General features: G+C 36.0%; 1 protein-coding gene across 1 annotated transcript in view; it reads left to right on the plus strand.

Moving 5' to 3' along the window:
- LOC145994708 (plasmolipin-like) overlaps nucleotides 1–17,877 on the plus strand; it is a 107,248-nt gene extending 89,371 nt beyond the window's left edge. Inside the window, exons 2-4 of the mRNA XM_083130894.1 lie at nucleotides 2,286–2,453; nucleotides 5,484–5,597; nucleotides 13,646–17,877. Coding sequence (XP_082987020.1) covers nucleotides 2,286–2,453; nucleotides 5,484–5,597; nucleotides 13,646–13,732 — 369 coding nt within the window. The 3' untranslated portion in view covers nucleotides 13,733–17,877. The remainder of the gene's footprint in view (nucleotides 1–2,285; nucleotides 2,454–5,483; nucleotides 5,598–13,645) is intronic.
- The last annotated feature ends 8,778 nt before the right edge of the window (nucleotides 17,878–26,655 follow it).

The following is a 26,655-nucleotide window of genomic DNA, read 5'->3' on the forward strand; positions in this document are numbered from 1 at the left end:
TTTATTAAAATTGCAAGTCAATGGTACTTTTGTTAACCTCCTCGGACGTGAGAAACAAAGTAACGAGTATTTTTTTATGATTTCGGAAATCTAACTGTTATTTATCAAAATAGTCCTGGACGCTATTTTTATGAGAGAGACTTTTTTTATTCTGCTCCTCCAAAGTTAAGCCTCAATAACGAATCTGCCCCCCCCCCCTCTCTTAAGTTAGGTCTTAAGTTACGCCCACGTTAACATGCATCAGAAACTGAGTTTCTTTCAGCATAGCAAGAAAAAAATGTCAAACGCTTTCATGTAGTGATCCCATAAATAGGGGTAAAAGTTTTTTTTTAAATTTATTCATTTTTCACAAATATTATCAAAGGATCACCATGATAACCTGGAATGCCACAATCTTCACTGGTATTAATTATTGATAGTAATTAAATGCTATATCAGGACTACTGCACACCCTTCCTCCCAAAGCTTAGTTTTTTCGATTTAAAATGTAAAGAGGAATAACCATAAGCTAAGAAAATTACACCCCCTAGAAAAATAAAACTGATAAAACACATGCAATGTGAAAGGACGTATTTAGGGGGGTCCGGACCCCCCCCCCCCGAAAGACTTGTCAAGTACTAAAATTAAATAACGAAAAATATATTCGTTTAGCCTTTGTTGTATGATTTCCTTTGAACTTATTGGAAGACAAGGATTATATTGCGATCATACGGCTTTGAAGGACAGGAAGGACGTATTTAGGGGGTCCATGGACCCGGACCCGCCGAAAGACTTACCAAATACTAAAATTAAGTAATGAAAATATTAGCTTTTGTTGCATAATCGATGATTATTTCCTCTGAACTTTTTAGAAGGCAAGGATTATATTGGGATCATACGACTTTGAATGACATTACAAAGATGATTTATGTACACTACCACTCAAAATAATATGCATAAAATATTAATCAGAAACTTACTTTTCTCCATCTACATGTAACATTTTCGTTATTCGATAAATATTCAATTATTCATCTATTTGACATTAATTTCATTGCCAGGGCACTTGGTTTTATGTAAATTATTCCGATCTTAACTACAGGTAAGCTACGTAATGAATATTCGCTCTTATATCTCTATTCTTTTACAGTCTTTTTACCTATTCGTGTAATAATAATATAATATTAATTGATGTATTGTAATTAGTATTAATTTGATTTAATATATTTTAATTTAAACATTATTATTATTCCTGAGACACTTGGTTCGGACCCCCACCCCCAGAAACATATTTATAGATACGTGCCTGGCAATGTGGTGTACAAGGAAATAATGGGACGGGAGTGTGTGACCTTGAGTCAGCATTTAGCCTCTTGCCGCTTGCCCCCCCCCCCCCCCCCAAATTTCAGGTTTATGAACATTCACAAGTTAAAGGTACTTTCGTTAACTTCCTGGAACCTGAGGAGCAAAGTAACGAGTAATTTTTATGCTTTTGCAAATGTAACAGTTATTTATCAAAATAGTTCGGGATGATATCTTTTTATGGGCTTGAAAACTTTTTTTGATTCTGGTCCCCAAAGTTCGATTCTGCCCCTCCCCCCTCTCAAAGTTAAATCCCAAGTTACGCCTATGTTTGGAATAATGCAGAGTCGTTTTGCCATTGGTCACGATGGCTATAAAGAACAAAAGAATAGAAATGGGACAAATAATTATCGTTGTAAACAATAATAATAACTAGAAATGTCTAACAAAACTCTAAGGAGAAATCTATTTACAACATACTATTTTTCTCAAAGTATTCAGAAAGAAGAAAAGTATCTCAACAATAAGGACTACTGTAATACTTTACATGCAATCATCTTTTTCGAGAAATAATATTTAAAAAAAAGTAAGTAGAATGGCTATGACATTCTCAAAATGTACATAAGTAATTTTCCATTTACGTTGGGCCCTACATTCCAATATTCAATTTATCTGAAACCGGAAGCTGTGAATGTGTACGTTGCTTATGAAGAAGAAAGGACCCGACATCAGGAAATGCGTATTTGTGTACTCGATTTCGTGTTTCAGTGTCTTGACATTTTCCCCACTGACGTATAGATTTTATATTAGTTTCATAAATTCACCTTGTACCGTCTTTACCCAACCTCTATAATTCTAATATCCTAGAATCTGCCTTGTTCTGCTAAGAAAACCGGTACACTAATTGAATAATAGATAAGTAAATATTGGAACTGATGTTTCTACAGTACTATATTATAATTTGTTATACTTTTTGATTGTGACATGTTTTTTTTATCTTTCAGATCTTCGGCATCATTTGCATGGCATGCGCCTCCCCAGCTTACAATGGCGGAACACACTGGTTCTTGTTTGTTGCTGTCTCAAGCTTCATGATGACACTCATCTGGGTCTTCATTTACTTCTTGTCAATCAGGGAGGGTCTCAAGACGCCTATTAACTGGTTATTGACGGTAAAGTACTCAACTATGTGATTACTAGAGATTAAGCTTTATTAAGTAGATTCATAAGCATAAAGTATATGTTGCTCTCTTCAGATTGTATCAATTTTTAAACTTTCTTAAACAGTAAATATTGATAATGACAAGTAGAAAGTCTCCTTTATCATTGTGGAAAATTGCTGCTTCCCATTGTAGAATTCCTGAAACTGTCACATTTTCACGATATTTGTTAAATGGCCCAATAAGCTGCTTTACATCTTTCAATACCCCATGTATCACTATCACTAAAAGTAGACATGTGAAACAAAATTCTAGCAGTTCAAACTTCACAGCAACACATCTATTCAAAATGTCCTAAGTGTTCGAGATCAAGTTATTTCCCAAAGTCTGGATCTGGAAGAGAAATTTTTCCTCATCCTGGTATGACACAACAGGGAGCACATACACCCTTATAAATCACCAAATCTTTGTTACATTTCTAGAGTGAAAACCGGTGGTATAATTGTAACGATCAGCAAGAATTCCAGGTAGGGATGTGTTCTGTATTTTTCAGAGGGAAGGCAGATCTACCCCCTTCTCCTCTGGCTATGGGCCAGGATAGAACATGTATTTCGCGTTAAAAAAATACCTATAAATCAGTGTGATATTTGAAACATTCTGTGTCTGTGCGTGTGTGTGAGGGAGAAATTCCAGTTGTTTTAAGAATCAAGACATTATATATAATCTCCTCCAGGAAGGGGCTAAAATTTGATAGACGTGGAGATGCAGTATCGTGGGAGGATAATTCTCTTACACCCCCCCCTACAAGTAAATATCACATATCTGTTTTCACATGACTAATACCAACAATTTTTAAAATCGAGATCTCTGTAAAATGTTTTCATCATTACTTCTGAACTACAGTTTTATCATTTCATGCTAGGCAATTTGCCACAGCCGTGAGGTTCCTAAAATTATTTAAAATACGCACACACAACTCTTGGATTAACAGAGACTGTTCAGTGGTACGTGCCGTACCTACCATCCTTTTTTTTTTGGGGGGGGGGGGGCTATGGTAAGAGCATATGTTTTACAGTAGCACATGCTTATCCATGTGTCTGTTATTTTTAGATTTGATCATATTTTCGACATCCAACTACTTTCTTAAAAGTGCACACATTCATATACACCACACAAACACTTACAGTACATTACCTTAAAATATAACTTGTACTTCGGGGTGCCCATTCCACCATAGCCCGTCATCTTACCCCCCCCCCCGCCTTATCCCCCCAAACGATGTCACATTACATTAAGCTAAATTCTTTATGCAGATTTTGGGCAGGCAAAAGATTACTATAAAATAATAATCTGGAACTCACAGGGTCATTTCCAGTAGCTCATGGGGGTTATCTACAATTTGCAATTCCAGCTCTCTGATATGACGACTGGAGAGAGATTTTAGAACTACTCGGGCTGGGAATGCAAGTAGAAAAAACACAGGAAGAGTAAATTTATTATTGAGCCAAGACCTCCTCCATCACATTTTGATATAATTCATATGTTGTCCTCTCAGGATTTTTGACAAGAATGGATCTCAAAATATGACATGTAGTGTTACACTTCGACATAAATGTTTCCTAAATTCATCCCACTGATGTGATCTCTTTGGATTGCCTTATAATCTAGGGGTCCCAGATTCGATACCTGGTGGAGGCACATAATGGTTCAGATCCCACTTTAAACTGTAGGTCCAGTTTCGATTAGCCTATCTGTGCATAAAGTGAACTTAAAACAACAAGTAAATAAACAAATTCTTTATTGCAAAGTTTCAAGATCTATAACACATGCAACTCCACAAAATGCATCCTTGGCATGATGTTGAAAATTATTTCTAGAGCAGTTTTACACATAGTTTACAGACTTACAATACGGTACCGTCACCAGGAGAAGCAAAATTTCTCAACACTTACTGGCATACACAAATAACGGTTATGGTATGTTTCATTTTTCATGATACTGCTTAATTGGCTGTTTTTGTGAAGATGGTGTTTTAGTGATTTCAAAATAAAAGAAGAGCTGATGAAAATCGATTCCTCTAAAAGGGCACACTGTGGGACAGGATGTGTATTCAAAGATTATGATATTTATTTCCTCTGAGCATATTCTTCTGTATGGAATTGACAAGAGATGTCAATCCAGCCTTGGTTAGGGAAGATGAAAGACTTGTAGCATTGTGCTATAAACATAAAAGCTTTTCCCAATTTGTTTCGTTGCACTGCATTATTCACCAACAAGTAGTTTCTGATTGTACTGTGTTTTGTGAGAAAAGTATTTAGATGCCTCTTTAAAAAATGACATCCTCTGTATGTTGTAGGGAAATTAAAAGTAATAATTTCATTATTCACCTTAAAGTTTTCGTAAGTCAAGAAATATTCATAAAATATCAATCCACCCTTGGTAGCTCGCCAGATATTTTCAAATCAGAGAAGTAGATCAATGTTTCTATAAGTTTGGAGACCTCTGATCTAGAGTTTTACATGGTATCAAAACTATGACCCTTATCTCCTGCTTCCCCTTCTTAAACAGGCATTTTGTGAGCGAGAACATTTTAGATCTATTTGTTTGGAAATTGACAACAAAACTAATGTAATAGAGTGGCAAAATCCTGTTTGATGAAAAATTACACCCCCCTTTCTTTTATGCGAAGATAATATAAGTGGCAAATAAACTATAAAAAGAAAATAAACTAGTTGATTTCTTTTCATTATAATTCACAAATTTTCAGTTTCATACAATTAGATGTCCTCTAATTCAGCACATTTGCAACATGATGTATTGAAATTTAGTCATGAAATTTTGCCTATTAAATGTCTTTAAATTTGGTGAAAATTTAATTCTATACATAACTTTTCTCTTGTTTGTTAGTATATTAACGAATAAAACAGTTTAAAAGTTGTTTTAGCTTAAAATCAAGAATTTTAATTAATAAAGTAATTATTTTTTGTTTTAATTATCAATATATTTTATTGTAACTATATTGTATGTTGTTCTCTTTTCTAGGAATTTTTAAACACTGCCATTATTACTGCTCTTTATACCTTGGGATTCATTGTCCAGCTTGCTGTATGGTCTGGGTATTCTGGATCTTGGAGGGATTCTAATGTTGCAGCAGGGGTGAGTTATAGAAAACCAGTTAATTTTTTTCTGTCTTCTACATGCTTAGTCATCGTTCCATGGTGTAAGCTGGATATTTGTCATGTTTGCAAAGTTACTTTTTAAATGTTCTTGCAAAGAAATTACACACAATAAATGATCATTAATTGTAATAAATAAATATGTGAAACCAGGGTACTTACAGGAATTTTTCTCAGGGGCAGAGTAAGCTTTCACATCTTGCCCTGCAGTCACAGAAACTTATATTTTATCTTTTTTTTTTGTTATTATTATTTTACAAATCATGAAATTGAAATTTATAACAAATACTTTAGCATTTTTAAACAGGATTTGTCTTGCTTCCCTTCCATAAACATATATCACTTCATGGGCGAACAGTTCTTTGTCTTTTGTACTTTCTCATGATGCACAGATAACAAACAGAGACAGCTTACCCTGCTGTCGTTCATGACACCTTAGGGTGGTCAACATGATTCTAATGTCTCTAGTAAAACCGTTCTCTCATTATGTTGTTGGATAAGGCAATTAATTGCTGTAACTTACGGCCTGTAAATCACAGAAGACAATATTATGTGTAACAGAATATCGCTCCAATTTCACCATTAGAATTACATCAACTTTTTCAGTTTTCTCAGTGGGGGAAACAAGTAGTCAGCTTTGCTTGAATTACTATTCATTTTATTTTACTCTCCCTGTATATGCATATGCCTTAAAACACTTTCTCTTAATAAACAAGAAAGTTCATTCACTTATAATACGGTAAAATGTAACATTTTAGAAAAGTACATATAATGCTTAAATGTAAACAAAGAAAACATTTGCTAATGCAAAACAAAATCATTCTATTTAGTAGTTATGAAATGCATATACTTTTCATTTATCATTAATAAACCACAAATCAATTTGTTATTTTCTTATGTGGCTTTTAGTTTGAAAACTGTTTGTATGTTATTATAATAAAATTAACCATGATGCAACAGCCCATGAAGGACAGGACCTACCTACTGACGACCCACTCCCACCTTCACAGAGGTGTGTCATTCAACCAGTTATGGGGTAATGTATACTCAGCATAATAAACCCATACTTTTGTTATAAGTTTCCATGACCAGGTTACGCTACTCATTTGTAGCTCCCCAATTTCCTCATGGTGGGTGGCCAGCCACCAGTCCCATACACTGGCTGAAACCTCAGGAGAAAAGTTGTTACACTTCCCCCAGGAGATTCAAAGCAGTGTGCCCAAACCTGACACTTTAGACTGCATGGCCATGGTGTAAAATTTTTGTATGCCATTAGGCTGGCCCAAGTCAGCCCCAGTTGGGTGCCAGTGGACCTAAAAACACCACACATGAAGTTTGGGACTGGGGTGATATTTTAAGCTTGTTCCTCATGCATTTTTATTTTTCCAATAAGGATTGCATGCCTAGAAGGTAGGAGCATCCCTGCCGAACATGCTCTATGATGCTCAATGTGTCTGATCACTCTATTTTCTTGAAATTTGAGCTCAAAGGTATGCAGCAGATCATGGAAGAATCGCAGAATACATATTCTAAATGAAGTAACTAAATATTAGCAACTAAAATTGAGAATTGTTGAGTCTTACTAGGAAATTAATAGTTGTTTCTAGTTTTCCTTCAAAAAATGTTTCTTTTTTCAAACCCTTTACTTTCTTTCAACATTTACACATTTAATATATGTTAATTAAATTAACATAGAAAAAGTACCAAATCTGATAAAACGGAATTGTTGTAATGCAAAATAAATTGTGGACCTGCTATATGTGCTTCTATTATTATACTAATTGATTACATTGATTGTTATATACTCATGACCAAAAATTGAGCATAATTAAGATGTGAGAAAACAGATTGTATCCCTAATGCACCCCAAACGTGCTCAATAGGGTTTACATGCAGGGACCTTGCTGGCCCGTCCCAACTGTGCAGAGGATTTCCCCATCAAGAAAATTTCCCCAGGTTGGCCCAATGCAGATGTACATTATCATCTATGAAGATGAATTTTGAACCAAGTGCATCGCTGAAAGATCTCACATGCATTTTCAGGATCTTGTCTTGGTACCTGTGTGCATTAACGGTACCATCAGCAAAGATGTACAGCTCTGTATGCCCCTTGTACATGTCTGCTTACACCACAACATCCAAACTGGTTCCACTCCATGATGTTCTTATGATTGTACCAGCTGCTATGCTCTCTCCAGACCATTGCATGCCAGATTTCGGTTTGCAAACTGAATCACGACTCGTCTGTAAAGAGCATAGACCTCCATTCATCCAGGGTCCAATTTTGATAGTCCTAGCTGCACTGTAAATGTGCCCTAGAAACAGAGGCGAGGTGTCCGGTCACCAGGGGATGTGGCGATGACAAAGTAAAATTTAAAAAATATCGCTTTTTAAATATTTTAGAGAGGAGGTAAAAAATTAGTCGGAATTTTCGCATATTTGTGCAAAATTAGTCACGTGACACCATGAAACAGCTAGAAATATGCAAGAGATTTGCTAAGTTTAGAGCATCCAAAGGAGAGCCCAGTCCTACCCCTCATGCCCAACCACCGCACTACGTTTCCTGTTGAGTGCAGGGGCGTCAGGCAGTCCAGGTCATCACAGCAGGTCTGCAAATCCAAGGTCCTTCCACTGCTTTTCCCCCGCTCTTGAAGGTCTGGTCATAAGATACCTTTTTTTCAGCCCCTTGTTTAAAAGACAGCAGGGTCTCTGTGACATCATCAAGATGAAACTTCTCAGAATGTATATCATTCAGTGTTTTTTTTTTTTTTTTTTTTTATTATTATTATTATTATTATATAGAAGAACACATATTGAAGAGCATCGCAACACAACTTACACAGAATAGATGAAAGTAATGGCTCATAAAAAAATATAAGTAAACAAAAGCATACATTTCCCCATGGTTAGTGCTGGAAAGAAAGATCAGTTCGGGATCCATTGTATTTCCTTCATAGTATTTCTCCTTTTAATTTTTTTGGATCCTGCAGTTCAAATATTGATTTCGGAAAGAAATCAAATCGGATTTGTCCATCTCTACTTCACATGTTCCTGTACGAACCCTGTTATCATCATTGCCAATGCCCCTCCACTCAGTTGAAAGATTGACCCTGACATTTGCCAAGCCTTGTGATGACTATGTAAAAATGTCATGCTTCGCCACTGCCCTAGAGAGAATGGAACACATACATTTGGCACACAGATGGCTTCCCTGAGTCTCCAGTACACTTTCTGCCAAGAAACTTTAACTTCTGAGGTGGTTGCAAGCCTAGAGAACAGTTGTCGTGCAGGCATCGTTTGCTGTCGTTATGCAGTTGGGTGCCCTCATACTGGTGTCCAAGTTGTGTCATATTTATGCGCTGCTTGTGTGTACTTTCCAACCACATGCCTATTCAACGCTGGCGGTACCTCTTCCATATGCTGTACAGTGCATCACGCTCCTTGTTAATGATTTGCAGTGATCACTCACCTTTCCAGTGGTATATTTTGAAAATTTGACCTGGTTTACTAAAGCAATTCTTATTTATTGTTTATATTTATTACACACCCCATCTAGATGATTAGATGTAATAGAAATAAAACACCAATTCTGGCATGCAAGTAAAACAAAGACAGGAATCTGACATCAAATTTTCCAGTTATTTAGATATTTTTCATAAAATATCCTTTTTTCATCTAAAATTGGACCAGAAGTTCCCTGCACGAATGGAAATTTCATGTAGCAACACTCCCTTTGCTAAGCATGGCACAGAAAGCAGGAAGTAACAAGCAGTGTTTCAGATAATAATAATAAATCTGATAAGTTGTTTACTCTAATTATGATATATGCTGTATAATGAGCAATTACAAGTAACAAGCAGTGTTTCAAATAATAATAATAAATCTGATAAGTTGTTTACTCTAATTATGATATATGCTGTATAATGAGCAATTACCTGTGTGTTAAAGCTAAATGTATAAAAATGTATGAAACAATTTGGTTTACCAACAGGATAACATGGAAAATATCGTCGCTCCAAAACCGCGAATGTGCAAAATTTGACTTTTTCACCTAAGTGCATTTTCTGAATACTTTTCAATGACTGATTTCTGTGCCAGAGTCGCACATGTGTAGGATCACTCCAATGTGAGTTATTTTCAATTTTTAAAACACTTATGTTCTTCAAGAGAAGTTTCTACAATGCCAAAACGACGAATGTGTCACATTCGTGAGTTTGGCATTGGACTTGTAACAAAAGGAGCACATTCAGTCACCTGTACGTGCTTCAAGACAAGGTCCTACAATGCCAAAGCAACGAATGTGCCATGTACGCGAGTTTAGCATTGGACTTGTAACAAAGGAGAACAGTCAGTCATGTTATTACAAGAGAATGCTTTATCTCATTTTCTTCCTGCAATAATGTAAGGTACCATTATTGCGGTTTCTTTTGAACAAACAAAAATAAATTTATTGGCGAATCGTTAGTAAGACTAAGATGGAGCTGAGTAGAGGTGCAAGATGTGTGGCTCTAGCGCTTCATGCTTTGAATGACAAGGATTTTGATGAATTCCAAGATTCTGGGAGTTCATACCATCCTTCAGGCGATGATTCTGCAGATGACAATGCTGATGAAACCAGTAGTGTGTTACATCCAGGAGCAGATAACAATGAAAGTGACATACCTAGAAAGAGGAAAGGAAATCCGTCTCAGTGGAAGAAGAGTGTGAGAAAGCGTAGATGGCTGAAAGGAGAATCGTATACAGGACACCGTGGAATTGAACATGCTGCGCATCCTATGTTACATGCCCCTTGCTCTAGTAAAGTATGTAATTGTCGGATTGACCATTACTGGTTTTCTATTATTGTATTAATTAATTGCTGGCCACTACAAGGTGTAGGGTTAAGTCATATGTTTCCATGAGTGTAGTTTTATGTTATTATTGCATACTGGATATTAGATTCCCCTGTTTTTTATCACCCCAGTGGGGGAGATGTCTTTCAAAAGACCGTTGCAGTGGAATTTTCCAATGCTACAGGGTCCACGTCCAAGGACGTTTACACCGACTATAAAAAAGGCCAGTGGGCTTTAGAGAAAAACAGTGTTTCCCCATTGATCAACGGTGAGGAACGTCTCCTCAAGTTTAGTCCACTTTTGGTGGCTAGACTGAATATAATAATGTAGCATTTGGTGTAAGCCAACCCCTGTTTGCTGTCCCAAGTCCCCTTTTAGAAAAAGCCTTGAATATTTGGATATTTCCGTATTGAATAATTGATGCCCAAAAGAAAGAGTGAAGGCGTAAGGAAACGCATTTGTAATGAACAGAATATCATTTAAGCTGAGAGTAGGCCCGCAAAAAGAGTTATGCTAACTCTGCGGTAAAGGAAGTGCCGATGGTGTAAGCCGTAGGTGCGCAATTATGTTGATTTAGAGATTTGTTAATTTGGTCTATGCAAGACACACATGGAAACGCTATGTAAATATGTATATATATAACAACGTATAATAAACCAATATAACCTACTAAATGTTATGATTCCAAGAACTACGATACTGTCCATTTTAAACCAATTTTTTATTCACTTGCTGTACATGTGTAATGAACCAGGGACTAAAAAATATAAATTGTTATGTGAAAACCCCCTTTCGTAATTCCGGCGCTAATGTAATCTGCTCGCTTGGCACCCAGGGTGAGGTGGGAGGAGATATTGAAAGGATTTTGCAAGGAAGTAATCCAGAGGGCTGGATAGAAACGAGGGAATGGGGGCCGACGTTTTCACAAGCACAAATGCTCAACTTTTATCAGTGAAACCGATAGAGAACAGTTGTATTCGGAGTTTCGAAATCTTTCCACTATTGACGACCAGTGCCAGTTCATAAGGAACCACATAGAACAGAATCCAAAAGGAAGAACCACAAGAAATATTAGAGATTGAAGATGAAAATTCTCAAAACAGGAATAGTGGAAATGGACGAGAGAGAAAAGCACACCCCCTCATAATAAGCTCAATTTGGCTGCCGAAGAATTTATAAGAGAGCACATTACCTCATTTCCAGCTGTGGAGTCTCATTAATGTAGGAAGTCATCAACAAAAAAGTACTTGGATCCTTTGTTAAGCATAAGTATTATGTACAGGATGTATAAGTAAGATTGTATCAAGAACAATCATAATGCTGTAAGTTTGGAAAAATACAGACAAGTGTTCAACGAGTAAAATCTTGGGTTCTTCAAACCAAAAAAAGATGGATGTAAAAAATGTGTGGCTTATAACAACATGACCGAGGAAGAAAGAAAAATGCATGATGGTGATTATAAACTTCTTATGGAAAGAAAGAACTCTGCAAGGAAGTCTAGGGATGAAGATAAAGCATTGTCTCATCAGGATTCAAAGTATTGTCTTTCATTTTAGACCTTCAAGCAGTCTTAAATACACCAAAGGGACCGGCAGGTCCAATATTTTACCTGCGCAAATTGGCAATTTATAATTTGACAATATACAATTTGGAAAATCAGAATGCACACTGTTATGTCTGGGATGAGACTCAAGGGAAGAGGAGCGACTGAACCCAGATAGCACGTAAGGTTACTTCAAGTTAAGTCAACATTTGATTTAACTTGCAGTTAACTTAGGTGCTATCTGGGAAATTGCTTCTTGTGTTTATAATTACGTGATGGCTCAACCTGAGGTAACTGCAGTCCGTATGATGTCAGATGATTGTGGAGGACAACAAAAAACTCTATTTTTGCTGGTATGTGCATATTTCTTTTAAAACGACATCCTTCTTTGCAAATCATGGATCATAGATTTTTTTAAAGTGGACACACAGAAATGGAATGTGATTCTGTACATTTGGTGATTGAGAGGAAATCAAAACATGTTCCCGTTTACACCACTGAAGGATGGGTGCAGGTGATTCACACTGCCTGAAGCAAACCTTCAACAGCGATTGTGAAAACCCTACTCATGACGATTTTGAAGACTTCAAGTAATTTTCTCAAGATCAAATTCCGAAAAAAAAAAATCATGGAAAAGTGTTTGTTGGTTGCAATATCAAAGAATGGAGACCAGAAAAATATTCTTCAAGCTTGATTTCAATTCTGATTTCCATGAAGTCATCCTGAAGCAATCAAGAGGCAGACCAAGCGACTGCCCACTACCGAAGGTCTACAATGAAGAACTTCCAATTGCTGAAGCCAAGTTACGGGACCTTCAAAAAATGTGTGATGACTTAACCATTCCTAGGGAGTACCATCCATTTTACAAGTTGCTGAAAAGCAACAAAACAGTTCGTGATAGCTTACCTGAACATGATGAAGATGAATATTCGGATTATGAATAATAATTGTGTGTTCTCTTTTGTACTTTTTACAATACTATTTGTAACTTAATGTCATTTCTGATGTGTGTATTAATAAATGTATACCTATAATAAATAGTAAAAACCATAAAAACTGGAAAGCAACGAAACCGTTCGTGATAGCTTGCCTGAACCTGATGAAGATGAATATTCGTATTATGAATAACAATTGTGTGTTCTCTTTTGTACTTTTTACAATACTATTTGTAACTTAATGTCATTTCTGATGTGTGTGTTAATAAATGTATACCTAGAATAAATAGTAAAAAACGTAAAAACTGGGACACATGTGCTCTTTGAAATTGTAACTATATTGTAACTGTAGAGTTCATAAAGACAATCCCAGTGCTTTAATCCTTTAAAAATCCGTAAGGAGAGAAATAAAAGACATAATTTAACACACCATAAGTGGGTACAAATTTCACCAATGACAATATTTACCTAAATGTAAAACCTGATTTTTCTTGGGTCCTTGAATATTAAAACCAGTTTATTTCAAAACTAACATTTTGCACATTCCTGGTTTTGGCATTGGAGCGACGATATGTCACTGCACCCTTCCCCATTCCTTTTTTCTGATTATTCTTAAATTTTGGACATGTGTCTAATGTAGAATATATGTTGAGCATGATAGTGTTTGATTTTCTTTTGGCAGTTGAGTTATAATTGTTAACCTGTTTTTCTTTCTCAGGTGTTTGGACTTTTTAATACCATCGCCTATGCTGCTTCCACATACTTTTTGTACTTGGAGTGGAAAGGATCACAGACACCTCAGTGATAGCAACGAGAAGCAGACTGACCGAGGCTTCAGATTATCAAGACACAACCAGTGAACTGCTTACACACAGCAATGTCATGGTTACTTTGTTTTCAAGACTGTTGCTGATGCAAGAATTCAACATACAAAATGGTTCCCACTCAAGCAAAAATGCTTTTGTGACTGACATTTTCCCTCAGATCTTTCTTTCTTTATACACGTAATCAAGCACTTGTTGTGATGTTGAAAGAACTACAATATCAATGTTAGATTATAACATGATCTAATATAAGTATTTTTTGGTAATATGGACTTTTTTGAAAGAACTTGAAATCCTGAAATGTTTTTGTATCTTCTGCTCTTTGTGTACTCATGCACGAAGGAAAAGGTACAAAGACAAGTTTGTTTCACTTAGCACTTTGTTGCGATTAGTGTTGTGAGCTTGGGTATGTATGTGTGTGTGTGCGAGATAGACATTATTTCAACTATAATAAGGCATTTTAACATGGATCTGGTATTTTATTTGCTGTACTGTCATTTAAACTGCAAACTTTTCCCCTTCATATTACTGTTGTTACATTGCACATAACTGCATAATATCAAGTTCAAACAAATGTATCTGATTGATTGATTGAGTTTGTGTTTTAAGTCCACTTTATGCTCAGTAAAGCTAATCGGAATTGGACCTACAGTTTAAAGTGGGATCCGAACCACTATGTGCCTCCACCGGGTATCGAACCCGGGACTCCTTGATTACAAGGCGACAATGCTACCACTACGCCATCGAGGAGGCCTAAACAAATGTATCTAAATTGTTCCAAGTTATCTGAATTGTTTCTGAATTATCATATTTTATACATAAAAATTAATCACTTACATATTTTCCTTTAAGATGATATCTCACTTTTCTTAGATGGTTTATATTTAGCCATAAAAATAAAAAAGTAGTTGTATGATTTTAAAGGAAGATATACATTGAATAAGGTCCTTAAAGGTGCACAAGCACACTAACAAACTTAAGCTTTGGTCTTGAGTATTTGTTAAGTAAAAGTTATATTGTTTATATAAATTCCTTGTGCACCACTCTGTGGGCTTCGGAAAAATATTTCATCTAATTTTGAAAATATTATATACTATTGCTCACGATATTACATGACTGAAATTCATATTGAAAAGAAGTTTCAAAATTAATATTTCCTTCAATTAATTCAAGAGGATAATTACTACTCTCAAAACCATAAAATTAAACAACAAAAAAAGAAAGAATAATAGACATTCCAGTATTATTAGTTTCCAGATGGAATGTTGTTATGAATAATAATGTGTTCATTTCTACTTGAAAAATTAGAAATTCCGACTTTTTGAAACTAAAGGATATTACTATTGAATGGGAATCATGCACTTTGTACAAAAATGTGGAAGTTCACATATACGATCTACCTGTAATCTCAAAAGAGCATCATTAAATTATGATATTAACTTACAATCAGAATTTAATATTGCTACTTTGTAGATTACTACCTGTTATCCAGTATTTTTGAAACTGAAAATATGATTCTTTTAATGATGCTAAGCTGTAATTAAGTGGAAATATTATTTGTGTCTTGTTATTTGCATGTGTATAAATAATAATTTCATTGGGAGGAGAATGACTCTTCGTCAAAGTAAAAATTTGCTTGTTTGTCAGGGTAAATCCAGTTCCAGACATTTTCCTACCTCTGTGAATGATTGTGCTTATGTGTGAAAAGTACTTAAAAAATTATTTTCTTACTCCCCATTTTCTTAGTCTGCAAGGTAGTTATGATATTTTCTCCCCCTGCCTAAATAAGGTTGCAGTAACTTGGCTACACTGCCATATGAATTATATTCTTGGAAAGTTTTGTTTAGAAAATGAACTATGTAATTCTATACATTTTATGATCATATGTTGCATGAAATTTAGAAAGTACTGTGAGATTACTTGTTGTTAATATTTACTTAAATTTTTGGAGTGTACTTTTTACAGTTTGTTGTTAAAATAAAACAATACAGGTATTAGGTTCTTTAAAATTTACAGAAAACATGCACACTAACACATTCATTATTGCAACATTTAAATCTGAAGCTAAGATAAACACACGCACAATGCACAACCTTACATGACTAGTCATACATCTATACAAAGAGTACTAATGTAAATGTTTTGTGTAGATGAAGCACTGTATTTTGCCTTTTGCAACTGTGCATACACATAAACTATACACGATAAAAATAAAACAATAAGTATAAAATAAAAAATGGAAGTGACTATTCATGTAAGTTTGTGTGTTTTGTGTGTATGTTTTTTTTTATTTTTAAGAAATTTCTGGGAAACCAGGACGAAATGTCAGAAGAAAAATTAAATTTAAATAAAAAAAACATTAAAATTTTATATTATTATTTTGCATCTATGGTTGTGCAAATCTTTAAGATGAACCTAAATATGTTTCACAAGAGAACATAATTATGTTTAGATTTCAAATGTAGGATGTAAAAGATGAACCAATTAAATATTTAAAAACAAGATCATACATAGCATGAATTTTCTCTTACGGACACAAATTTTTATTTGAATAATATCACCATACCCCCTTTTTATTGAACAAAATGTAAATTCATTACTATCCATGATAAAATAAAGTATTCTGATTATATGTGAATAAACTGGAAGAATACTTGGTCTACATTTTAAGTTGTAATACTTAATAGGCAGCTATGGATCTGATCTTTACATTCCTCATTCCCAAGAGTGACAACGTGTCCTGGTTCATGTACTACCATTTTGCTATTTTTCTACTTCCCGAAAGCATGAAAATCTCAGTGTAGTCCAGCAAAAAGTGATTGTGTTCATTTGTCCTTGCTTGTCAGACTTGTACCCAGATAGCACGTAAGTTCACTGCAAGTTAAATCGAATGTTGATTTAACTTGCAGTTAACTTACATGCTATCTGGGTAATTTTCCACTACCTGTTTGAGTACTTGTTGTTATTTGTGAAATTGTTAACTATGGCTGGGTCCAGAATTATTTAATCAATATCGGAATTGGTCTTTACGGTAGTACATTTTTTTTTGTACTGTATGACACTTTTGCATATTTTCTTTTACCATGTCCCAATTGGAGAAAGGTGACACTACTTCTCCGTTACAGTCACAGGTATTTCATATGAGACCAGAAAGAAGTATATTCATTTGTCATTTGTCAACATTAATCCAAAATACTAATTTACTTTAGCTGTGAAACAACGTCATGCAGTAATTTCTAATATTCTTTAAGCTATGTTTATTGCATTACATTATTTTTTATTACATGAACATGTTAAAATATTCCATAAAAGATAACCTTATTATTATTTGATTTTTTTCATGAAGGGGTGACATTGTCTCTTACATTTTTTCCTTGTACATAGAGAACAAGTTCATATTTTGTATAAATTGTTGTGCCACAGTGTACACAAATTTAATAAAGTATTTTCATTGTTTTCGGAGGTTCAAATGCCTATCAATATTCTTCCATGTAACAAGTGCCGATAAGAGGGGAGAATTGTCAATCTGTAATTTGAAATTTCGATTTTAAGTCTTAAAAGCACTTTTTAAACACTTTCCACAGTACCTTCTTTGTTGTTGATCATGTATTTTTATGGGTCATGTAGTTGTTAGCTTGTATTTTGCACAATTACAATGCACATGAATTAATGAATACTTTTGATAATGTGAAAATTTATTATAAATAAATAATGGTTTTCTGGGATATGTGGCAAACAGTCATATTTTTATACTGTTCTTTGAACTTTAGTACTTGTATAATAGACCAAGAAGTAACCAACAACGAAGATTTATTAATTTGTTACTTTACTAGAGAGATAATGCAACTTAACAGTAATGTATGTATGTATGTGTTCATGTTAGCATCAGACTTTCAAGAAAGCAGTTTACTGTAACACGTAAAATTATAATTGCATTTTTGTTGTGTGTATGCATTTTGGTGTTCAAAATGGATTTTTTTATGTGTAAATACAGTATATAGTTTGTCAGATTACAAAATATTTCTTTGAAAGATATTTATATTAGCAAATGTTTAAATAATGAACAAACTTTTACTTAGCATTGTAACTTGCATAATATATTTGATATAAACAATTACAAAATGAATTGCAGTTTCTGTTCTTCAGTCCGTAAGTTACTTTATTTATACATTTTGCATAAATGATTAGATATTTTGAAACCTTGTGATCACTGTATCAGTGTTTTTAAAATTGTGTGTTTATGTTATTTCAGCTATTGTTACAGTACATCAAGCATCATGGTCTGGTGATTGTTGTCAACAGTGCATGAATGGAGAGTACAGGGGTACGTTGTACCCCCTAAATCCTTTGATCCAAATTATACCACTTATAACCAGGGCTCGAAATAGACAGTTTATTTTCGTTAACTTTGTGTTCTCTTTTTGCATCTCTGATTACTAGAGCGATGCAATAACGACCAGTGAAATTATGCACTGTATGACAATTAATACTAATTATTAGAATATTTACATAAACATAAAAATGAAATTTACATATCCTCATTTCTATGTCTTAATGTTATTTATTAAAAATCAATTTGTCTGTATTGTTATTTTTGTGTATGATATGGGATTGGATTTATTGTTTGACTTACTTAAATTTGGTTGTTCGGTTAATCTATCAGAGGAAGCTTATTATATAAATGCTATAATATGTACTATTTCATACTGAAAAGTAAAATATGGTGAAATTTTTTAATGAATGAAACGAACTGGAATAGTCTGTTGGCATTTCTGGGATGGGAAGGTTCCAGGTATTCATGAACTAGAATGGCGTTCTGGTCCCTTTTTGAGCCCAGCTTATAACCCACCTCTCCTCTTTAAATAAATTTGACACACACAAGATGCTATCATTCAAATAATCTCATTTCTTAAAGATATTTGTGCAATGATTATTGCATCTTCCTTTTATAAGCAATTCAAACCACTGTAAACTTATTATACTGCATTGTGGTAATAGGTAGATCTTTCTCTTGCAAAACTTTATTAATGATGTAAAAACTGTTTAAATTAGTCCAGAATGATTGAATGAAACCCAGATCTTACCTGCTCCTGAAATGAACGTGTTTTTAAAAACTTATTTGGAAAATAGCCATAAAACTTTTTAAAAATTCAAAATTATTTTGTGAATATATATTTTTTATTGGCATCTCAAGTTTATGCCAATTTTAATGTAAAACTTGACAACTGACTATGAACCATTCTGAAATAGAAGGGAGAAGGAGAAGGGATTAGGGGAAAAGGAAAAAGTAGATGAAAGAAAGGAAGGCCAGAAGGGTTAAGTAACAAAGAAGGGAAAACTATACACTTGCCAGACACTGGAACATTTTACATTTTTGCAGGCACAGGCCAGTTCTTCAGTTGTAGAGAGAAGAAAGATAACTGAAACAGAATTTCAGCTCCAGATTGAAGATATAGATGTGGCAGTCAGATGCTGACTGGGTGATAAAATGTTTTTATCTTTCTTTCTTTAAAAATATTCTTCTCCTTACATTGTTGTTTTGGACACTACAAATGTGAACTTGAGAAGATTGGTGAAATATGTTTTGAAAACCATTTTCTGAATATGGTAGGGGACAGTAGGGGACAGTGGGGTAATGGTATGCACATGTATATGATTAGCCATCCACAAACAATTAACATTTGACATCATGCCAGAATAACAGGAAACATTGAGATAAACTGCGACTCAAAAGTAACCATAGGCAGCATCAGGGTCTGGTTTGTTTTTGTTTTCAGGTGTACACCTCTCACCATCGCATCTTTTCATGTCAGTAATAATAATAAGTATAATAAATAATGCATGAAATCAAGTTTATTACAGTGCACATTGTAATAAAGTGTAGTAAATCCCAAAGTGCAACATTGTGTTTTAAGTCCAGTTCTTTGTTTTTTTCTGATTCATTTACAGTTTCATTTCATTATAAACATTGTGGTTATACATTATTATTATAAATTATGTAAGTACAGTGTGTTTTAAAGGTCCTTCAGGATTCTAAAAATCTATAACTTTAAGGTAGTAGGTTTATTACAATGAAATATTGTTTTCTTTACACAGAAGAAAATGTAAAATTTTGTTCTGCCCACACTGCTAAATGACTTGTGTACAGGTGATCACATGATTCCAAAATGGAGTCAATGCAGGAGAAAGCTCTGAGCATATTATGGCTTGCAAAGTTAAAAATCTTGTGCTTTTGTGTGGAGAAGGTTCCAAAAAATGTTTGGAAAAACACCTCCAGCAGATACAAGTATCCAGAGATGGTACAAAAAGTTTAAGGTGGGAAGCATAACAGATTTGCCACGTAGGGGAAGACCAAGAATTAGTGAGGATGTGGTGGATGGAATGCAGGAGAGCATTCCACGGAGGTCAAAGAAATATCTTAAACAAAGATTCTTGGAACTGGGAGTGGCGAGGTCTACGTTACATATGTAGTATCTTATGCAAGAAAGTGAAAGCCATGCCCTACAAGTTGAGATGTGTTCACGATCTGATAGAAGAGGACTGTGACATGAAGAAATTTTGTGAATTAATGTATAAATTAATTAAACAAAATGAATTCTCGATACCTCCAATGTGGGTCTTTTGCCAGCCAAATTCCGGGTACTTTTTTTTACTAAAGGTATCATAATTAACAGATACAGGTTCAATCTGTACAATCATTAAACACCATTAATGTAAGTGTGGCTCCATTACTTATATTTCTTGGAAGAAACTTTTGTTACTGTTGTTACTGATTGAATATGAGAGGGGATTTGCTTCTTGCGGGCCCTCGGAAGATTTTTTTATGACACTGTTTGAATAAACATGCCCCATTCCAATCACTTCCAATATTATCCATATTCACACTGCCATAGACAAATGTTTGTGGCTGCTTCTATCTGAGGGACAACATCCACAGTCCTCAACCTCAGGATCAACAACCACCGATCCTCCACCCAAAACCTGTACTTCAATGTTACAATCCATACCAACTATCACAATATCCCCATCAATGACTGATTTTGGGTGGCGATCATCCACCGCTTACCCCAAATGCACCAACACTTCTCTGACGAATCGCAACGATGAGGATGAAGAGTAATGATATGATGAGAGGACACCCAAGAAGAACACCTATGCTCGGGCTGGGATACCCACAGCAGGGTACTATGGCGCAGACTGCGCCATCGAAATTTTTGGGGGGGATTTTTCCTTATTGTAATATTAAATTCAACATTATATATGTTTCCAAAATACATGTAAACACCTTAGGTACTACACCGTATTTAATCCATTAGATGAAGAAAATGAAGTATTTTGAGGTAGCGATGCCCACAGGTGGGTTTGTGGACTCTTATGTCCAAGCAACTTATTTTTTTTTTTAGGGTGGGCAATTTTTTGTGATGAAATTTGATGTGAAACAGTACAGCATTTGGCACAAGTTGAATTACGTTATTAACTATCCATTGTTGTTACACAAATACCAAATTATAGACTGCCAAGGAAATTGTAACGGGTAATATTAATATCAAGGAAGGGGGATATCCAACCCTTACACATTGGGTCTTAAATCGACACGTGGATTCTGGTGGGGGATTGAGGATTAAACGTTGGGGGAGGGGAGCAATATCCGACTATTGAATATCATTGTTAAATCTCAGATTATCCTTGGAATTTTAGTTAGGGGGCTGAGCATTAAATTTGTGGGGGGGATATCCAATTGTGTATTAATATTACGTCTGATATTGTAGCGGAAAATGTGGTTTGTGGACGGAGATTTTTTCTTTTGGAGGGGGTAATATCTAGGTATTCTTCAACATAAACAGTAAATCCAAAATTTTGGTTGGAGGATTGAATATTAAATTTGAGGGGAGGAGATATGGAGATCTTAATAAAGTGTAAAATTTTAGATTGTCAAGGGATTTCTTTAGGGTTCGAACATTATATTTGGGAACTATATTATGGTATGCGCACGTTTCCGCGCCGAACATGGGAAAAGAGTAGATATCGAGGGATCCTATAAAAGTATCGACGTCCCACTAAATTAATATTCTTGCAAGCCTGCAAAGAAATGGATATAAAAAATTTCTTGCTCGCTTCGCTTGCAATTTTGCGTTACAAAAATGCGTGTCTGGCATTTTCATGAGACGATTGTCAAGGATTATACTGTGCCTGCATTACAAGACACAATATTCTCGATATTTATTAATAATAAAAAAAAAAGGTAAAGTGCTCCCCTGTGCTTAGCACTACGCCATGAAGGTGTATAGGGGGTGTGGGGGTAACGCCCCACACTTTCTTGATCCGGTCGTGAGTGGGGGTGATGTGATCAGCATCACTCCCCTGACCGCCTTTACCCCCCAGGTACCCATGTCATTCGATGCTAGGTGGGCGCCGGGGCCGCTTCCAACGTTAGAAAAGTTCCCTTAGTGTCGGTATACTGCTTAATTTAAAGCAGGTGAGTAATTTTTATGATATGGTTCTATTAGCAATATTATTGTATTATTGATTCCCTGTAGGCTATTCTGCAATAGTTGTACTAACTGCGTACTTCATAGTAACACTTTGCACATTACTCCATAAAACAGGAAAATAAATAGTGTCAAATTCGCATTTATAAGTTATTGTTGCAGGGTAATTTTGCTTTAGCAAGTGAAATTTGAGCTGAAGATGAAATCCATGTAATTATTGCTATGGATTACTAAAAAAATTGTAGTTACCAAGCAGAGGGGGTGAGTTCTTTGAAGGAGGCACCTTATTATATTCTCGTCCCGGCCTTAGGAATTTCTAGCTAGGGTTCTGTAATGCTCGATCTTCAATTATGTAAGACTTTGTGTTAAATACCCAAATTGCGGGTTATTAAAATCTTGTTCTCCAACCGCAAACACTGTTTAAATACATATTTATATAATTATGACATTTGAGATTGCTAGCTCTCCGTTATTTCGAAAATTCGAACCATTAAAAAATATGGGCAGTTTAACAGGCTATTATTGTATTCAAATAAAAATAATTATTACGTATTCACCCAAAAATATTTTGAGGGGTAATGCATCCACGGTCTAGCTTAAAAAAACGTTACTTTCAGTAGACACACTATAGTAATTAAATACTTCATGTGGATTACCACATGATTTGGGGCCGACGCATGACGAGATTTGGAGGGGATTGCGCCAATCGTCTTGGGCGGGATGTGCGCCCCTGAACTCAGGACATCATAATGTGATGTGCTAACCACTCTGCCACGGAGGTCGGCACGAAAAAGATGGGAGAGGCCTCCCATACCAGCCACGAGTGCAAACACCCCCTGACCTGAACAAGGCCACCCAGTAACTTTCCCAACCAACCAATCTCCACCTCAACCCTGGCGAACGAAAGTTTTTCTCTAACTCTACAACTATGATCTGGGCCTGGCAACTCTGCATGTCGACTCACTTTTACCTGTCACTGAAATTGCGGCTCGCGGCCGAAAATATAAATTTTTCCGTGTCTGGTGAGTGTTTCCTATTTTCTTCACATTATGTATATATATTTTATACTTATATGTTATATCATCATAAATATCATGATACTTTGAAAGGAGTTACTGAAATTTACCCCCATAAAAATACAATTTTTGCTCTGAAATGTGGCCAAATATTTACTCATATATACGAGGGGTAGTCATAAAGTTTTAATTATCACCTCGAAAAAATCAAGCTGCGACCATGAAACTTGGTGATGATGTTAGTCCTTCCCTACATATTCACCCCTCAATGCGACGTATTTTTCCCAACGATGGATGACTTGCCAGAGACCTTGGTTGTAGAAGTCTGCATTTTGGCTGTTGAGGAAACGTCCCACCTCGAAAATCACCTCGTCGTCCTTCTGGAAATGCCTGCAACGCAATGGTTTCTTCATCCGAGGAAAGAGGAAGAAGTCACTGGGTGCCATGTCAGGAGAATACGGGGGGTGAGGCAAAATTTGATAGTTCAAAGAAGCAGCATGTGTGACTGTGTCCTGTGCAGAATGAGCTGGGGCGTTATTGTGGAGCAAAAAGACCCCCTTACACAGCTTCCCGATAGGCTAGGTCTTGACAGCCTTCCGTAACCTCGTTAGGAGATTTCGGTAGTATGCTTCTGTGATGGTTTGCCCCTTACGAGCATAATCTGTTAGCACCACACCATGGCAGTCCCAATAAACACTCAGCATCACCTTGCCCGATGATGGTTGGGTCTTTGCCTTTTTCGGCGGTGGTGAATCCACATGTTTCCATTGCTTGCTATGCTCCTTTGTCTCGGGGTCATAGTGATACACCCAGCACTCGTCCATGGTGATTAGGCGGCTAAAGAAGTCATCTGGATTGGCCTGACACAGCTGCAACATTTCCGCTGCTGCCTCGGTTCGGCGGACTGTTTGAATGGGTGTGAGCAGTCGCGGGACCCAGCGAGCGGCGACCTTTGGCATGTTCAAAATGTCGTGCAAGATGTTGAAAACTGATCTATGATTGATTTTCACTTTTTCCTGTATCGCCTCGATTGTGATACGCCGGTCTTCGAGCACCAGGGCCTCCACTTCTCTTGCGATTCCCGGTTCTTCACAGAAAGATGGTCTGCCACTTCGTTGTTCGTCATTCAGACTTGTTTGACCACACTGGAAGCGTCTGCGCCACCTAACCACTGTCATATGATGGTGCATTGCAGCCGTACACTTCCACCAACTCAGCATGGATTGTGGCAGCGTTGTTCCCCTTCAAAAGCAGAAAACAAATTACCGCACGATCTCCACTTTATAAATGGGCTGCGCCATTTTGTTTTGGCTCCTCTAGCGGCGTGCTACGGTACTGTGGCGCGAGGATTTTAATGTGTACCAGGACTGCAGACATGTATCTGCAAACACACAAAAAATTAATTACATAACTTTATTTTTTCGAGGTGATAATTAAAACTTTATGACTACCCCTCGTACATAGCTCGGTCATCAATCAGCTTTCGACTATCTTTTTCCTCATCATTATTTCCATAAATGTTTAACATTGGGAAAATGGAGTGCCATTTTCAGAACATTAGGACAGTTCCTCACTAAAATATGATTTGTACTTGAGATCATTATCTTTTCTTGATAGAATTTGAAATTATCCCCGATCCCAAACTTTTGGCACTCCTCTGCAATGCCAGATAATGTCTCTTGTTCATCATGTTTACTTTAAAATCAATTTCCTCTCCTCTAGCTGATGATATGCATCCACATTACCACTGTCATACTTGACTCTTTGTTGTAGATTTTTAGAATTATTTATTTGACTTAGTGAAACTTGTTGAGTTTCTCTTTCAGACAAACGAAACAGGACGATCCTATCACTATTGCTTGCCGAGATAATTTAATTTCTTATTAGTAGATATTTATCCCGACACACTGTATAATCCTCATAGCATTTTATCCGGTCCGGAAACATTAAACTTACAATCATCCGCAAAGCACCACTTTCCCACCACTTTTTGTGCTTTTCCAGATTATTTTTTACGAACTACCTTTCCTTCCTTTTCACAACAATGATGCGGAATTTTGGGGGGACTACTCCCCCATGATAGCAGACTTTCATGGTCATTCGGTGCCCTGTTTCCGGATATACAGCAGTCTCATTGTCCGTTTCAAATTTCACTGCTGGTTTCGGAGTACTCCCCATCACAGCCCACACATCTTTTTCGCCTATTTTCCTTGGTCGGCCTTTCTGAGGTATGGAATCTATCCTATTTTTCTTTTCAAATGTTTCGTTGTCACTCATGGTACTCTTACACATACGTGTTTAACATTTGTGAATGATTCGTATTTCTTCGTATCAGTGCCAAAGGTGCACTTTTCACCTGGGCGAGGTGGGTTTTGGCTTTTTGGCACCCATTTACCCTCCAACCGCCCCCATCTTTCTACCCTGGTCCTCCTACTTTCCAAACTCCTCCAATAATAAACATGACCACGTTATATTTACGGGTTTAATGAAAAATAATAGCCCCATGGAACGCGTTTATTGTAGACACGTGTTTATTTAATACCTACATAATGGCATCAAGATAACAGTAATCTCTTAGCTTAAATTGCCACATGATTTTGTAATATACTTATTATGTTATCCAGCATTAACTTCATACTCATTTTTAAACAAATAGCCACTCACTCACCTGGTTGAAGCACATGCATAGTGGTTCGGATCCCACTCTAAACTGTAGGCCCAGTCCCGATTAACCTTTCTATGCATAAAGTGAACTTAAAAATAAACTCGAAGAAACAAACAAGTACCCACACTCAGGCCCGTACCCAGGGGAGGGGTCATGGGGCCATTCCCCTTTCCCCCTCGAACCATGAAATATTTAATTCTGAACCTTTAAAAAGCTAGGAAAATAACATTGACGATTTTGCAAATTTGTAAGAATTTCAATTTTGTTCTTGCATTAATGAATGTGTTTGTAATCTGCAATATTGGGTACGTTTAGTTTTATAATCATTGATGCAAGGCTACCAGACGTCTGATTAGCGATTTAGTCGGGACAGTCCATTACTTTTAATCAGGGGCGGCGCCAGAAATTTTCGACCGGGTGGGCAGAAGCTCCATATTGATAGGTTAGGGTGGGCAGCATAAATGTAAGACCATTGTTCGCGCCCGTCATCCAACAAGAAACACTCTTTTCTTGTTTCGGCCGCTGTTTGTAGCATTTCCAGGAAGGTAATGGTGCTGTAGGTAGACTAATACACATAAATGAGACACTCAATTACATCAAACTAATGTATTCGTCGCAACATATACATTATTTGCAGCCAACCTGCAATACATCTCTGGTACAGCGTCGCTTCTCACTCACAGACTCTTTACTCTCTCACTTTCAGTAGGTACTAGTGTTCAGAGAATAACGTG

Source organism: Lepisma saccharinum, chromosome 1 (assembly GCF_977018435.1).
Source record: "Lepisma saccharinum chromosome 1, izLepSacc3.1, whole genome shotgun sequence".
Lineage (NCBI taxonomy): Eukaryota > Metazoa > Arthropoda > Insecta > Zygentoma > Lepismatidae > Lepisma > Lepisma saccharinum.